Here is a 15,178-nt window from a genome sequence, read left to right as displayed (position 1 = left end):
AGACTGGGCGACTACTCAGGCAGACGGGTGGCGGCACGCTGTGGTCGGTTGTGGCCGGGAGGCGTGGGTTGGTGGTGCCGCAGGTATTGTCAGCATACGATGCCCGTGTAACTTATGCATGGACCGCAGTGCATTTATACGGTGGCGTATTAAGGAACGACCAGAAGTTCTGGCCGCTGGTGAATTCACAGATGTATTTTTTGTTTTGTTTTGTTTCTGAAGCGCGTTGGTCACTGCTCTCACAAGGGCCTGAGCTGGCAGCATCATAGATACCGGATAGATTTTCGCATTGCCTGTAAAAAGCTATCTTGTGGGAGCAGGCGGGAGTCCTCTACAAGTGCATTGCTGCGGTACAGTTACGGAGCATGTGGGAGATTAATGCTCACTGTCATAGTGCCGGATTGTCCGTGCGCTGCCATGTGACGTCGGCGGTCAGACGTCACCCGCTGACGTGTGACGTCAGTGGTCTGACGTCACCCGCTGACCGCCGGCGCCGCGGTCGCCGCAGGGTTCGTGCAGTACGTAGAGTCCTCGGCGGTGGCCGAGGTGCTCAGCACCGAGGGCAGCATCCTCAACTTCTTCCGCAAGCACCACCCGTCGGAGGCGGGGCCGTACGGCGTCAGCGCCGACGTCATGGACACCTACATCCGCAGCTGCGGTGCGTACCGCCGGGCGGCAGTGTCAGGCGGCCACCGCGCGAACCGCTGGAGAATCCGCAGCGGGCCAGCTGGAGCTTTGCGCGGCTGTGACAGGGTGGTCAGTGCAAGCACTGACACCAGATGCCACTTAGTTTTTGTTCCTCTGCAGACGCGCTGGGTCGGTGGTGATGTATTGGGGTGTTTGTTGATCTTAGAGCGCGAGGCTTAGTTGTCGTGCGAAGTGTCGTACGTAGCCAGATGCCAGAAGTGTGAGGGTGTGTCAACTGCACGCAGTGCAGACGTTTTTACCGGTGGCGCGTTTCAACTCATCTCATATGGAGTACATAGAGGCCGCCGGTCTACACACTTCCCCGTCAGGCACGCCTCGTAAAAATTGACTGGTTCAGCTCTACAGATCCATCAGCTGGCCTGGCTTGTGTGCCTCGCCTGTTCCACGCGCCAGGCCCGTTGTGCCCCTGCCGCGCCCGCTGACGCGCCGTGTCGCCTCCCCCAGCCGGCTACTGCGTCATCACGTACCTGCTGGGCGTCGGGGACCGACATCTGGACAACCTGCTGCTCACCAAGGACGGCAACCTGTTCCACGTTGACTTCGGCTATATCCTGGGCCGCGACCCCAAGCCGCTGCCGCCGCCCATGAAGCTCAGCAAGGAGATGGTGGAGGCGATGGGCGGTGTCAACTCGGAGCACTACCAGACGTTCCGCAAGCAGTGCTACACCGCCTTCCTCCACCTCAGGAGGTGACGGCCGGGCCCGCGCTGGGAACGCTGATAGAGGGGCTCGGGGGCGCGCTGAATAGTCACGCAATCGACTCGCCCCTGAGCACGAAATGTCATCATCATTAGCCAATGGGGTAGAGGTCTGCAGCTGTTGAACGGGCCCACATGTTTCGGTGATTGCAGAGTTGGGCCCAGCTTTGCCCACGCTCGAGGCGGCCTTGTCGCACGGCAACCGTGGTGTCCAACGACGCGACGGTCCCCGCCGACTTGGAGCCGTGGCTCTGCGTCCCCTGCACCCGTCACGTCCAGCGGCCGCCGCCGGTGTGGCCGAGTAACTTGGTCTCGAACCGAGATGTCCGCGCTCCCGTGCTCACGTGATCTGGTGTGATATTCGGTCACGCGAACGCCTGAGTGCCGGTCCGAGCCGCCGCGGCTGGGGCCCGTGCGCCGACATCACGCGTCGTGCCGCGCGGCTGGCCGCCGCCGCCGCTCGCGCTGACCGCGCGCTGCGCCGCCGCCAGGCACGCGGATGTCATCCTGCACCTGTTCTCGCTGATGGTGGACGCCAACATCCCCGACATCGCCCTGGAGCCGGACAAGACGGTGCGCAAGGTGCAGGACAGTTCAGGTGAGAGACCGCCAGCGGCGCAGACCCGGTCAGGTCAGAGCCCGCCGGCGGCGCAGGCCCAATCAGGTCAGAGCCCGCCGGCGGCGCAGGCCCGTTCAGGTCAGAGCCCGCCGGCGGCGCAGGCCCGGTCAGGTCAGCCCGCCGGCCGTCGCAGGCCCAGTCAGGTCAGCCCGCCGGCCGCGCAGGCCCAGTCAGGTGCGAGCTCGCCAGCGACCGCGACTGATGAGGACCCGCCTGTGGTGGGGACATTGCCAGGGTGGGCCCCGGGCCGCGTCTGGGCCGGGACAAGCTCAGGGTGAGGCCCGCGACTGATGAAGGCCCCGCCCGTGGTGGGGACATTGCCAGGGTGGGCCCCGGCCGCGTCTGGACCGAGACAAGCTCGGATGAGGCCCGCGACCGACTGTCCGCCGGGCCTGGCCCGTTGAACACGACCGCTCGAGGTGTGCCAGGGTGGACATGGGTCTGACGTCCGCCTGGTGACGGAGGCCGCGAGTTCCCTGCTGGGGTGAAAACGTTGCTTTTGCTTAGGGCGTATTCAAGTTGATTACGACCCATGGCGCTACATTCGATGAACATCAAACATATTCGTAATAATTAATCGTGTTCGTCACAGCCTGAAGTGGTGCAGAACGGCGTGTAATGCCACAATTATATCCCAGCTGATATTGGGCCCCTGCGATTGTTTCTCGGATTACCTACATCGGGGCCTCGTCCTGAAATTCACTGGACCGCTATTCATTGCCATATGCCTACGTTTAAATAAAAAAAAACTGACCATTAAGTCCACAATATGTTTATTGCTTGCACAACCTCACCTCAGTTCCGGTATATTAGAGCCTTCGGACGTCCAGAGCGCTTAATCAAGTATCGATGCCTCCGGGAGCGTCGTCCTGCGCGGTCGTATAACACCCATACCACAGCTGTTGCGAGCCCCCGTTCACCGACCCGGCCCCGGTGTGGTGTAGCTGCTACAGATCATATGCATGACCTATTCAGCGCAGCTAATGACGCCGAGACCACATGGCTGACCTGATTGGCGCACCACCTGTGGCGAACCGTGGTGTTACCATGAGGCGGCGGCCGCCGGCTGGCCACCGCCTGGCCACCGCCTCAGGTGTCGCTGACCGCCGGGCAGACCGCGCGTCGCCGGCCGGCGCAGGCGGCCAGCCAATCAGAAGCGCCGCTCCATGGGCCCGGCCCGGCGACAGGCAGCACGTCATGCGGCGGCAAAAACGTCAGCATGACGCTGCCCATTGTGATTCGAGATGTTTGTGATCCAATAATAATGAGATCACTTAGTTAGAATTAATGCGTGTGGCGAATAAGCTGAGGTTAGCTCTGCTTCGGACGGTGTCCCTGTGGACACTAATCTGGGTGGGGAGGGGGGACCTCGATCTCCCCCCTCACCCCTCTTAGGTCTTTCGGAACTACTGGGCGGCTTGTGAAAAATCGACGGGGATGCATTTTTTTCGGCCTACGTACACAAGTCGAACTAGGCAACGGGGTCTCGAAAACCTCAAAATGTGAAGGCATTTTTAATCTGACACAGTTGCCACGTTCGTCAACTGGCCTCGACGTAACCAACGCGGACCAATGACTGCTGATTTCTAGGTCTGGGGGTAGATCTAGGTGAGTGCTGAATGCATTTATGATATATCGGCATTAGCGACCCCTAATACACATTATAACGTCACTATGGCGTGCCCTGAAATCGTCTCCGACATGCTGCCTTTGCCATCTTGCAATCATTGTACTCATTTTGCACCGTCCTATTTGTCGTAAACATCAGTCAGTCGCGTAAACGCAACACGATGTATGAAACGCGTAATCCATGGCAAATTAACATCTCGGATGATGCCCAATTGCACTGGAGCTCCCTCCCAATGCCGGGGCGTGAAATCGCTCCCTGCGCTTGCCTTGAATGTGACAGTTTGCCTCAGTACGTAAGTAAGATGTCTAGAAAATGTCCTAAAATTCCTGCAGCCGCTCCAAACCGTTTCGGAGAACCCAGCGAAAACCTCTGAGGGGGCGGGATCCACCCCCGCCCTCGCTCGCTGGGTTTAAACCACCACCTTTACTGATGTTTCATGACTTCAACGAACTCCCATCGCTGGGATCACCACCTGCTCGGCCCTATGCAGTGCTGGTTGACCCAGCGGCGGCCAGCGCCTGTGTCTGTCCGGTGACACAGGCGCCGTCCGTCCGTCGCCGCTGGCCGCGCCCCGCCGCCTGACCGCTCCCCTCTCACCTGTTTGCAGGCTCGACCTCTCGGACGAGGAGGCGGTCGGCTACATGCAGAACATGATCGACGTGTCGGTGACGGCCGTGATGGCCGCTCTCGTCGAACAGCTGCACAAGTTCGCCCAGTACTGGCGGCGGTAGGCGGACCTGCCGCGCTGGCGCGCGCGCGCGCGCAGCCGGCGCCATGTGATATGTGAGACCACGCCGCGCTGCCTATTGCCATTATTTATCGTGTCATTCAGGTGTATGTGCATTAATAAACCATTTGTATAGCAGTGTATTTGAGGAACAGCGGCGGCCAAGCAGGGCTGACGCGGCTGCACAGATAAAGTAAGACACACTCGAGTCGCGCTGCGGACAATTGGGCGGCACCGCGGCGTCTGCCGCGCCTGCGCCGGCCGGCCTACTCCACCTTGGCTTTGACATCGCGGCCCTGGCGGCCGGAGAGCACGCGGAAGAGCCAGCCGAAGAGCAGCATCAGCAGCGCGGCGCCCAGTCCGCCACTGACCAGACAGGTGCCGACCACGTCCAGGCAGTAGTACTCGACGAGGCCGAGTGGGCGGCGCCGCCGCGGCCGGCCGCCGAACATCAGCAGGTGGTGCACGTCGTGCGAGAACTGGGCGGCCGGCGAGATGGCGTCGTGGCGCAGGGCGTCCGCGCGCACGCGAACGGCGCGCCGCAGGCCGGCGCTGGTCGTCACGGAGGGTGATGGCGGCCCGCAGCGACTCGGGCGTTAGAGAGCGACGGTCCACCTCTACGCCGAGACCTGGAGGAGAGGGTCGGCTGTGAGGGGGGGGGGGGGCGGTCCACCTCCACGCTGAGGCCTGGCGGAGAGGGTCGGCTGCGAGGGAGGGAGGGAGCGACGGTCCACCTCCACGCAGGCCTGGCGGAGAGGGTCGGCTGTGAGGGGGGGGGGGGGGGGGAGAGGGACGGCCCACCTCTACACCGAGGCCTGGCGGGTAAGGTCGGCTGCGAGGAAGGGAGGGAGCGACGGTCCCACCTCCACACTGAGGCCTGGAGGAGAGGGTCGGCTGTGAGGGGGGGGGGGGGGCGGTCCACCTCCACACTGAGGTCTGACGGAGGAGGTCGGCTGCGAGAGGGGAGGGGACGGCCCACCTCTACACCGAGGCCGGCGAAGAGGATCGGCTGTAAGGGAGGGAAGGAGGGAGGGACGGTTCACTTTCACCCTGAGGCGTGGCGGAGAGGGCCGACTGTACGAGAGGGAGGGAAGATCCACCTCCACACCGAGACCTGGAGGAGACGGTCGGCTGTACGAGAGGGAGGGAAGATCCACCTCCACACCGAGACCTGGAGGAGACGGTCGGCTGTACGAGAGGGAGGGAAGATCCACCTCCACACCGAAACCTGGAGGGAGGGTCGGCTGTACGAGAGGGAGGGAAGATCCACCTCCACACCGAAGCCTGGAGGAGAGGGTCGGCTGTACGAGAGGGAGGGGAGGTCCACCTCCACACCGAGACCTGGAGGAGAGGGTCGGCTGTACGAGAGGGAGGGGAGGTCCACCTCCACACCGAGACCTGGAGGAGAGGGTCGGCTGTACGAGAGGGAGGGGAGGTCCACCTCCACACCGAGACCTGGAGGAGAGGGTCGGCTGTACGAGAGGGAGGGAAGATCCACCTCCACACCGAGACCTGGAGGAGAGGGTCGGCTGTACGAGAGGGAGGGGAGGTCCACCTCCACACCGAGACCTGGAGGAGACGGTCGGCTGTATGAGAGGGAGGGAAGATCCACCTCCACACCGAGACCTGGAGGAGAGGGTCGGCTGTGAGGAATTGAGGGACGATCCAACTCCGTAGTTCAACACTCAAAGGGATCCAGCATGCTCAAACAACCCTTTGCCTCTATTCTGGAGGTTTTACGCGACATGGCCATCTATCGGCTCAACTTAAACACCGGTCCGAACTTTGAAAAAAAAACATGCCATTGTGCACGCTGCAATGGTGATGTCGCTAACTGGGTTCTGGCGGAATAACGCGCACCTGCCTGCTTAAAAACATCGCCTATCCCGTCGCGCACTCCACTTGGCGTTTCCCTCCCCCTCCCACCGCCTGGGACTGACCGAGCGAGACGGCGTTGGCGGCAGCCATCTTGTGTCCGGTCGTGAAGGGGATGCAGACGAGCGGCACGCTGAAGTGGACGGCCAGCAGCACCGACGAGGCCGAGCACTCGCTGATGAACACGCGCGCCCGGGAGTGGGCTGCCGGAGAGGCGGCGTAGAGGTTAGCCCGGCGGAGCTGCCGGCTCAGAGGCGGCCTAGGGGTTAGCTCGGCGGAGCTGTCGGCTCAGAGGCGGCATAGGGGCTAGCTCGGCGGAGCTACCGGCTCATAGGCGGCGTAGGGGTTAGCTCAGCGAAGCTGCTGGCTCAGAGGCGGCGTAGGGGTTAGCTCAGCGGAGCTGCTGACTCAGAGGCAGTGTAGGGGTTAGCTCGGCGGAGCTGCCGGCTCAGAGGCGACGGAAGGTCATGGAATGGGACCTCGGTACCGCTCCTGAACCTGGGTACGAGCGTCACCGATCATTCAGTACAGGGGCATCCGGTGCGACGCGGGGCTTCACAGAGCGTCTGCCACCGATTCTCCCCCTCAGCGACCTCTAGCGCATCTCAGGACGTCACTGAGAGAGCCTGACACTAACGCTCCCCCGCGGTGACTTCACCGAGAGTATCTAGTACCCATCACCTCAAAACATCGCCGAGAGTACCCATCACTGGTGACCTCCTCCAGTGCCGTCGGTGACCTCACCGAGCGCGTCGGCCGCCGGGACCCCGCTGTGTATGACCCGGTCGGCGTCGGCACTGGTGGCGTTGCTGACATCTATCGGCGTCAGCGACGAACTAGCGGCTCCCTGAGCCAGCGCGACTTTGAAGGCGGCCGGCAGCGTGACGTGCGGGTGATGCAGCCGGATCACCAGCAGGCTGCCCCCGCCGATCGTCGACATCAGCTTCTGGCGGACGCCAGGCAACACGCTCGTAATGGTTTCAGTGGGCTTGACTCGGTACACTGGTCGCCATGTGTTACATGAGGAGTGCAGTGAGCACGACGTGTGACGTCAATGGCAACTGCGACACATGTGAGCAGACATGTGCCGGAATCCCAAGTGTGGATCCGGGATCCCATATGGACTTGTGCTAGTGGGATCCTGGGATCTTTTGAGGGCTCCGGTCACACGCCTGCATGCGAGCCTTACGCTCGGAAGCAAAAACCGGACTGGAGAAGGGGTGGCGTAAAAATCCCACAAAACACAGTGCCCTCACCCACCTTAGGCAGCGGCGCAAAGTTGGCGCACTCGATGCAGCCGAGGAAGCGGATCCGCCTGTCGGCCGGCACTTCGGCGGGCAGCCGGGCGTCGCCGCTGACGTAGACGGCGGCCACGCGGTCGTACGCCTTCTCGAGGTCGAGGTGGCCGCCGGCGCCGCTGGCCACGGGCGTCTGGTACAGCCGCTGTACGCGCCGCAGCAGCGTCCACCAGCGCCAGCCGTTGCCGAGCCGGGCGTAGAAGTCGGCGTCGCCGAGCGGGTAACCGTGCACAGGTATCCGGCTGACGGGATAGTGACCTCCCAGCTGGTACGTGACCCAGGGCAGGCCGACCGGCGACGGCAGCAGGCCGATGACCGGCGCGTCCGGCAGGAGGCCGAGCAGGCAGGCGTCGTCCAGGTACAGGGTGCTGATGACGAGATCCGGCCGAAAGTCGGCCAGCAGGCTCGAGGCTCGCAGCGCGCCGCAGCCAGCCACGCGCGACGCCACGACGGCGTCCGGCGCCAGCAGGGGGTAGCGCTCCCAGCGGTCGAGCCAGCTGATGCGGCTGGCCGGGTCGGAAGCGGCCGCCGGTACGCGGACCACGCGGACCGCGCCGGTCGGGCCAACGCCGCTGCTGTTGTAGAGCACCGCCGTCACGTGGTGGTCCTCCGCCAGCAGCTGCGCCAGCTGCAGCACCAGCGGCTCGGCCTCCTGGTCCGTGGTCACCAGCGCCACGTGGGAGCGGGCGGTGCCGCGTGGCACGAGCACCACCACGATGACTAGCAGCAGCCACCGGCCACTGTCCGACGCGAGCATGGCCGCGCTGCTGAGATGCCCGTCACCAGTACGCCGCCGCACCACCTCACTAGCAGCGGAGCTACAGGCTAAGCTGGCCACGGGTGAGGCCGACACGCGGAGCGGCACCGAGCGGAGCGACGTCGGACGGCCCGGCGTCCCTCCCGGCCGCTGCGCAGGCGAGGGGAGCAGCCGCGCCCGCGTCAGCTGGCGGATTGTTTATCCTAGCGCGGCCACGAAGCTGGGCGAACGATCAACTTTGCACGACCGAACCGGGTTCGGCCGAGTGGTCATAGAGATGGAAACGGGCCTAAAGCGATAAAGGTCGTCGTTGCGTTCAATGTGCTAGCTCAATCTTGGAGGGTTTGCCGCTTGTTTGAACTCAGATAATTGGTAATGGGTATATACCGCACCGGGTAAAGCAGCGGTACACGGTGTAACGCTAATCAACAAGAACTTTGGTATCCTTAGGGTAGTTCGGACGTGCTATGTGACAATTTATTTACATGGTCTACGAATCTGTCCTCTTGTCTTAGACCTTTGTTTCCATTTAGAGGTTCTCACGTCGAAAATCAAAGTACACGTTACTAGCAACCCCCAAATTCAGGTCGACCTTGTTTTTCTCTGACTCATATAGTAATTTTGTGCTGCCATATCCGGAAAGCAGCATATGCTATTCAGATATTGCGCACACGAGACAGTTATTGGTGTTTACTTTCGCCTGAGATTGGCAATGAGAAGGCGGAGTAATAGGGCGGGCATTGATCACGCCCCCCGTACACGTACCAGTGTTTCACTGGATTTTATGCCATTTAAGATATACCTGGGTGCATCATACAATGCGTTGCGATCTACGTGAGGCAGCTGCTCTTCAGTGAGTTTTGATTTTCGTCTGTCCCAGCTTTTCCAGCTGTCTGCAGGGTCCAGGTTGTTTGGGTCCAGCTTTGAAAGTCACGACACGTTGCGGAACTGGCCTGGTCTTGCGCATGGAGGGAGGAGAGGGAACAAAGGGTAGTGCCTGTGTTATGTGATTCTAAACGCAGGCATGGTCGCAAGTCATTCCAAAGTGCTGTTTTAACAGGTACATTACTACCATGACCAATTGTATGTGTGAATGGGGGGGGGGGGAGGGGCTCTCACCTAGCATAGTCATTAACTAGTGAGCAGCCAGGTGGGGACTGTCAAAAAATGGTAAAAATCTGAGCTGTTATTGGTGGCTGGCCTCTAAGGCTCTGTCTTTTGGTGCTTTACAGGAAATCAATGTCTGCAGGAATAGGATATATCACTACTACAGCTGTAGCATGAACAATCATGTCATCACATGCCTATTTCTTCCTCTCCCATCCTCTGGCAGCAAATTTTAGAGGTGTCATCGTAAAACTGGTGCATGTCTCAGGAATTCACATGTTTATTGGGTTGACAGCTTTATACATAGTTCAAAATGAAAGGACAGAGAAAGCTGTATTCATTTCTATTGTGCCAGACAGGACAGGCAAACTTGAGAGCCATACTCACATGGCTATATCTACTGCTCATGCTAACATGGAAATGATCCCAGGACCAGCTGCTGAACAGAACTTCCAGTGCTCTGAATGCGGCATGATCCAAGCTCCAGTTAAACACCACCTGTTTGCTTATGCCTTGATAGGGTTTCCATCTTACATGGCCTCATTGACATTTCTACTGAAGCTTATGTGGTGATAGCAATTTGTGGGACTTTATGCTACATATATTTTGATGCAGAAGACTCAAGCAGCCATACATTGGCTGATTACCAGTGCTACAGAGGGTTGGGTTCATCATAAAACTATGCTGCACTGAATGCTTGAAAAGCTGTGCTGCTTCTCCCAGTGAGGTGATGATGTGGCACCATGCAATATTTTTACAAAAATGTTGGCTGTGGCATGAATACTGGGAAGATTGGCATGTGGTACTGCCAGCTACAGCAGTGCTGCTATATCATAATCATTGCACAAAAAGTGTAAAAGAGGCATTACCTATGCATATTGTATTAAACTTTAGCCTGCAATCATCATCATCATCATCCTCATCATTACTTATGGCTTTTGTCTTTTTCTGAGGAAAATCATGCCAGAAAATTGCTGTAGTCAGCCCACTCCAGTGAATGCCAACATTTGGTATCATCAAGAAGCAGGAGGTCAAAAGTTCTTTGTGACTTTAAAACATCACAGCATCCTCTGTTCATAAGATGCCTGACTGCCATCTTCACAGGCTGCCTGCAATGCAGGTCCCAGGGCTGGTCATCCACTGATGTCTCCCACCAGCCTACTGTTGGCCCAGCTGTAGCTGCACGGAGCCGGGAGCCGGCGCCATGTCCGAATACGCCGAGTACGACGACCTGTGGCGCCAGACTGACCCGGCGGCCGACGCGGAGCGGCCCAGCTCGCCGGGGCCCTGCCCACAAGAGGAGGCTGTGCGCCAACTGCGCGCGCTGACCGAGACGCAGCCGCACGTCGGTAGGTGGCGGGCGGGGAGCCCGGGGAGCCCCGCCGATGCTGGGACTGCGCTGCTCACCACTGTCCACCGTCATGTGACGCTGATGTGGGGAGAGTGGTCCGTGCCTTAGGTGTGCTTTCAAAGACCATATCTGCTTGGTAGAAAGTGCCGCCTCTCGCTTCCACTCGCGACGCATACAAACCGTGCTGGCGTCGGCCTCTGGGCACCGATAAGAGCCGCTGCTGGCTTGACCTCAGCGTCCCGTGACCAGTCTCCACAGCTGGCGGCCCTCCCGCCTCGATCGCGGCCTTACCGCGTCGTGAATAGGGCACCGAGTCGCCTCTGTCCGCCCCGCATCCCCAAGCCGGAGTACCCCGGCCTCCCGCCGTCGCCGCGGCGCCAGCGCCCCGGCCCACGCCGCCTCTGTGCCCGACGCCCAGTGTACCTGGACACGTCGGACGACTGCCTGCTGCGCTTCCTGCGCGCGCGCAAGTTCCGCGTGCAGGAGGCGTTCGAGCTGCTGACCGGCTTCTACGCGTACCGGCGCGACAACCCGCTGCTGTTCGGCTCGTACAACGCGCACAGTCCGCCGGTGCGGGCGGCGCTGCGCGACGGCTTCCCGGGCGTGCTGGCCGAGCGGGACGGCCGCGGCCGGCGCGTGCTGCTCGTTTTCGCCGCCAGCTGGGAGCCGGAGAGGTGAGGCGGCGGGGAGAGCTGCGGCGGCTGGATCAGGATGGAGGTCACGTCGGGACCCGGGTCACGTCGTCGGGACCCGGGTCGGGACCCGGGTCACGGGTTGTACCCGGGGCACTGGTCGGGGGCAGGATGGGGCCAGGTGTTTAGAGGGGGATTATAGCGAGGACAGTTATCAGGATCGAGGCGAAAATCAGGGTCAAGACAAGGGGGGAGGGGGCGGGGGAAAGGTAAGACCAGGACAGGGCGGATGGGTCCGGATCGGGTTTGGATAAGACCGAGAGTTGACAAACGAATGTGGTGCGAGGCGTAAAGACACTCCAGGGCGGGTGCGGTATGTGGTAGCGACACTCCAGGGCTGATGCGGTGTGTGGTAGCGACACTTCAGGGCCGGTACGGTGTGTGGTAGTGACACTCAAGAGCTGGTGCGGTGTGTGGTGACGACACTCCAGGGCTGGTGTGGCGCAGGGTGGCGACACGTCAAGACCGGTGCCGTCCTGTGAGTCGCGGGGCAGTTGCTTGCGAGTTCAGAGCTGCACAGGCTGCAAGCTCACTTCTGTTGTATGGTCGCTGGCGCTGCTTCGTGCATGTTGACCGACTTTGCGTTCGTCGAAATATAGATGGATCAGAAGCCATGCGGGCTAGCCTTGGATTATCGAGGGCTTATAACCAGCGAGTTTTTAACATTATTTAACTCGCAAAATTGTCACCTGAATCGCGCAAACTCGTAGAGTTGCCATGGCTCAGAGCCTCTTATCTAGAAGCTAGGCGAGTGATTCAGCGTCCTGGTAAATTTATCCGGAGTTCCCCAACCACGTCCTCTTTTCGAGTCCTGAAACGCGTTTGCGTAGGGGGCGAGTGTGAGGGTTTAGAACGAGTATGTATACTGATTTTAGGCTACCGTAGCGTAACGCGGTTTTTGGAAGGGGATTAAAAGCTCCCTTGAACAGAAAGCCTGGGAATGTCCAGGTATTACAACCTGACATGTGTCCGCCATCTTGCCGGATGGAGAAGGGCGCGACGAATTTTCTATGCGGAGCCGTCTGCTGTCCCGGCACGTGGTCAGATATTCCGGCTGGCTGGCAGGTACCCGCTGTCTGCCATCTACCGGGCGATCCTGCTGACGCTGGACCGGCTGATCGAGGAGCCGGAGAGCCAAATCAGCGGCTTCGTCATGGTGCTCGACTTCAGCCAGTTCTCGCTGCGCCAGAGCAAGTTTGTCAACCCGCGCACCGTGCGGCTGATGGTCAGCGGCTTACAGGTGAGATGGGACGAGGCGAGGCGAGGCGAGGCGAGGCGAGGCGAGGCGAGGCGAGGCGAGGCGAGGTGAGGTGAGGCGAGGTGAGCTGGCGATGATCTGGGGTCACGATGTTGACGAAAGTAATCTCTTGTAACAGATAAGGGTTTGGGACATGATTGAGACTGTGATCTGCGGCACAATTGAAGAAGGACCGTGCTATGCGGAAGTGGTTGAACCATGCATATGCGGCCAGAAAATGCGTGCCTTTTATTGTGCTTTATGAATGTTCTGCTGAACAAATGCAAAATCACGCATGGACGTTGTGGGCATCGCCAACACTGTACGGATTACTGCGTTGTCTTATAGGGCTTGACTATAGGAAGCTGTGGGTCAAATTGGATGTCTTTTTCATGCCGGCTGGTAACCGCTATATGTTTAAAGCGATGTCAAAGCTGTACAGTGTATGTGATCGTGGCTTTCGTTATCTGTCGTTACGGATTAATGTATCTGAAGTGCTATATGTTGCTATGCTGAAAGCTGTGTTCGTGTCACCACGTACTTACAGCTGATGCGGTGCGCGGCCGTTGGCCACCGTATGTAGTCTCAGTGTCCCGCCTGGTGAGCTTGGCTTTCAGCTGTGATGATCTCGATTACCGATTAGCGTGTCTCCAGGACTGTTACCCGGCCCGGTTCGGCGGCATCCACTTCATCAACCAGCCGTGGTACGTCGAAGCCATGATGTCGGTCATCAGGCCGTTCCTCAAGGAGAAGGTCAAGGAAAAGGTGAGACCACGCAGACCGTAGCAGAGTGGACCAGTCCGCTCTCAAGCACTGCCAATCAGCGCGAGTGCCCCGTGAAAATCCCTAGAGTGTGTTGGACTTGTGGCACCGGATAACAACCGTGTCACGGCGCTGCAGACACAGCTCGTCGAACTGTTCACTACCCGCGCGACGTCTGGTTTCGATCGCGCGTTGTGACGTTGGTTCTGACCACTAGGCTCCTCGTAACGCTCGTTCCCCCGGCCCGTCGCTCGCCCGGAGCGGCCGTTGACTGCGCCCCTCCCCATCCGCCCTCGCCCCACGCCTCAGATCTACATGCATGGCAACAACCTGGCGGCGCTGTACGAGCACGTGAGCCGACGGATCCTGCCGGCCGACCTGGGCGGCGACGCGCCCGCCTACGACACGCAGCGCTGGGCGGACGTCATGATCAGCGGCGCCTCGTGAGGGGGCCGTCCGCCTACGACACGCAACGCTGGGCGGACGTCATGATCAGCGGCGCCTCGTGAGGGGGCCGCCCGCCTACGACACGCGGCGCTGGGCGGACGCCATGATCAGCGGCGCCTCGTGAGGGGGCCGCCGGCCGACGGCGTGCTCCGCCGCTATGAGAGGGCTCCCGCCGACGGCGTGCTCCGCCGCTATGAGAGGGCTCCCGCCGACGGCGTGCTCCGCCGCTATGAGAGGGTTCCCGCCGACGGCGTGCTCCGCCGCTATGAGAGGGCTCCCGCCGACGGCGTGCTCCGCCGCTATGAGAGGGCTCCCGCCGACGGCGTGCTCCGCCGCTATGAGAGGGCCGCCCGCGGACGCCGCGCGTCGCCGCTGTCCAGTGGCGTAGGCTGACAGTGTGGTGCAAGGCCGCAGATGTCGGGTGGCGGCTGCGTCAGAGTAGAGCCCCGTGCGGTCTAAGACCTGGTTACCATATCGCCTGCTCAACCTGTTGGGGGTTGGAGCTGACATGGGAGTCGCGCTGACCACAGAAGACGGGTCTGGTGCTCGCGCACTGTAGAGACTACTACTGGCACTGTAGTTACCGTGACGACAGGAACCACACACACACACGCACGCACGCACGCACGCACGCACGCACGCACGCACGCACGCACGCACGCACGCACGCACACACACACACACACGCACACACACACACACACACACACACACACACACACACACACACACACACACACACACACACACACACACACACACACACACACGCACACGCATAGAGTGCGGCATCCTCTCCCCCTCCCCCCATTTCGGTGCGCGCACGCGCAGTGTCACGAGGCCTCAGAGCCACAGGCTAATGGGTGACCAACAACGGTGGCCTACTGGGACGAACAACATACCGTTTTTACACCACTGAACTGATGGAATGCGGCGGGGCAGCTAAGATTCACTATGTCTCACTTATATTTTTGTAGTAATAATTGCGTTATCTGGCAGCAGTCGCGCCATGTATTTCGCTGGCAACTGCAGCTCTACCGCAGCTGCATCGCTGGCGCCATCTGTTGTATTAATTCGTTGGCACTGTTTATTTTAGGTCCTCTGATAACTGCCAACGCGGTGATGTGCGGTGTATAAAGCGCACCGCTTATTACGTAACATTCCCCTTGCTGTGGGTGCGTGACTAGGTGAAACGTGCCTGTGTATGTCGTATGACCATGTGATAGCGGACATGCAATCTCCTGACTTTTCCCCTCCGTCCTTTTGTGATG

The 15,178-nt window shown here is 60.2% G+C and overlaps 3 protein-coding genes across 3 annotated transcripts in view; 2 read left to right on the top strand and 1 right to left on the bottom strand.

The window, feature by feature from the left end:
- LOC119102932 (phosphatidylinositol 3-kinase catalytic subunit type 3) overlaps positions 1 to 4,516 on the top strand; it is a 21,560-nt gene extending 17,044 nt beyond the window's left edge. Inside the window, exons 8-11 of the mRNA XM_037226381.1 lie at positions 509 to 658; positions 1,153 to 1,396; positions 1,897 to 2,031; positions 4,262 to 4,516. Coding sequence (XP_037082276.1) covers positions 509 to 658; positions 1,153 to 1,396; positions 1,897 to 2,031; positions 4,262 to 4,385 — 653 coding nt within the window. The 3' untranslated portion in view covers positions 4,386 to 4,516. The remainder of the gene's footprint in view (positions 1 to 508; positions 659 to 1,152; positions 1,397 to 1,896; positions 2,032 to 4,261) is intronic.
- A 131-nt stretch (positions 4,517 to 4,647) lies between these two features.
- On the bottom strand, positions 4,648 to 8,453 carry LOC119102931 (UDP-glucuronosyltransferase 3A2-like). The gene is made up of 5 exons (XM_037226380.1): positions 7,517 to 8,453; positions 7,001 to 7,202; positions 6,322 to 6,459; positions 5,596 to 5,665; positions 4,648 to 4,933 (listed from the first exon to the last, which is right to left on the bottom strand). The coding sequence occupies exons 1-5, from the start codon at positions 8,309 to 8,311 to the stop codon at positions 4,648 to 4,650; spliced, it is 1,491 nt and encodes a 496-aa protein (XP_037082275.1). The 5' UTR covers positions 8,312 to 8,453.
- Positions 8,454 to 9,047: 594 nt separating this feature from the next.
- Positions 9,048 to 14,065, top strand: LOC119103721 (clavesin-2). The gene is made up of 6 exons (XM_037227352.1): positions 9,048 to 9,164; positions 10,523 to 10,767; positions 11,188 to 11,443; positions 12,527 to 12,701; positions 13,353 to 13,463; positions 13,770 to 14,065. The coding sequence occupies exons 2-6, from the start codon at positions 10,623 to 10,625 to the stop codon at positions 13,905 to 13,907; spliced, it is 825 nt and encodes a 274-aa protein (XP_037083247.1). The 5' UTR covers positions 9,048 to 9,164; positions 10,523 to 10,622; the 3' UTR covers positions 13,908 to 14,065.
- Positions 14,066 to 15,178: the final 1,113 nt, after the last annotated feature.

Source organism: Pollicipes pollicipes, unplaced genomic scaffold (assembly GCF_011947565.3).
Source record: "Pollicipes pollicipes isolate AB1234 unplaced genomic scaffold, Ppol_2.1 Scaffold_5724;HRSCAF=6776_pilon_pilon_pilon, whole genome shotgun sequence".
Classification (NCBI taxonomy): domain Eukaryota; kingdom Metazoa; phylum Arthropoda; class Thecostraca; order Pollicipedomorpha; family Pollicipedidae; genus Pollicipes; species Pollicipes pollicipes.
This window is presented reverse-complemented; position numbering and strand designations above follow the sequence as displayed.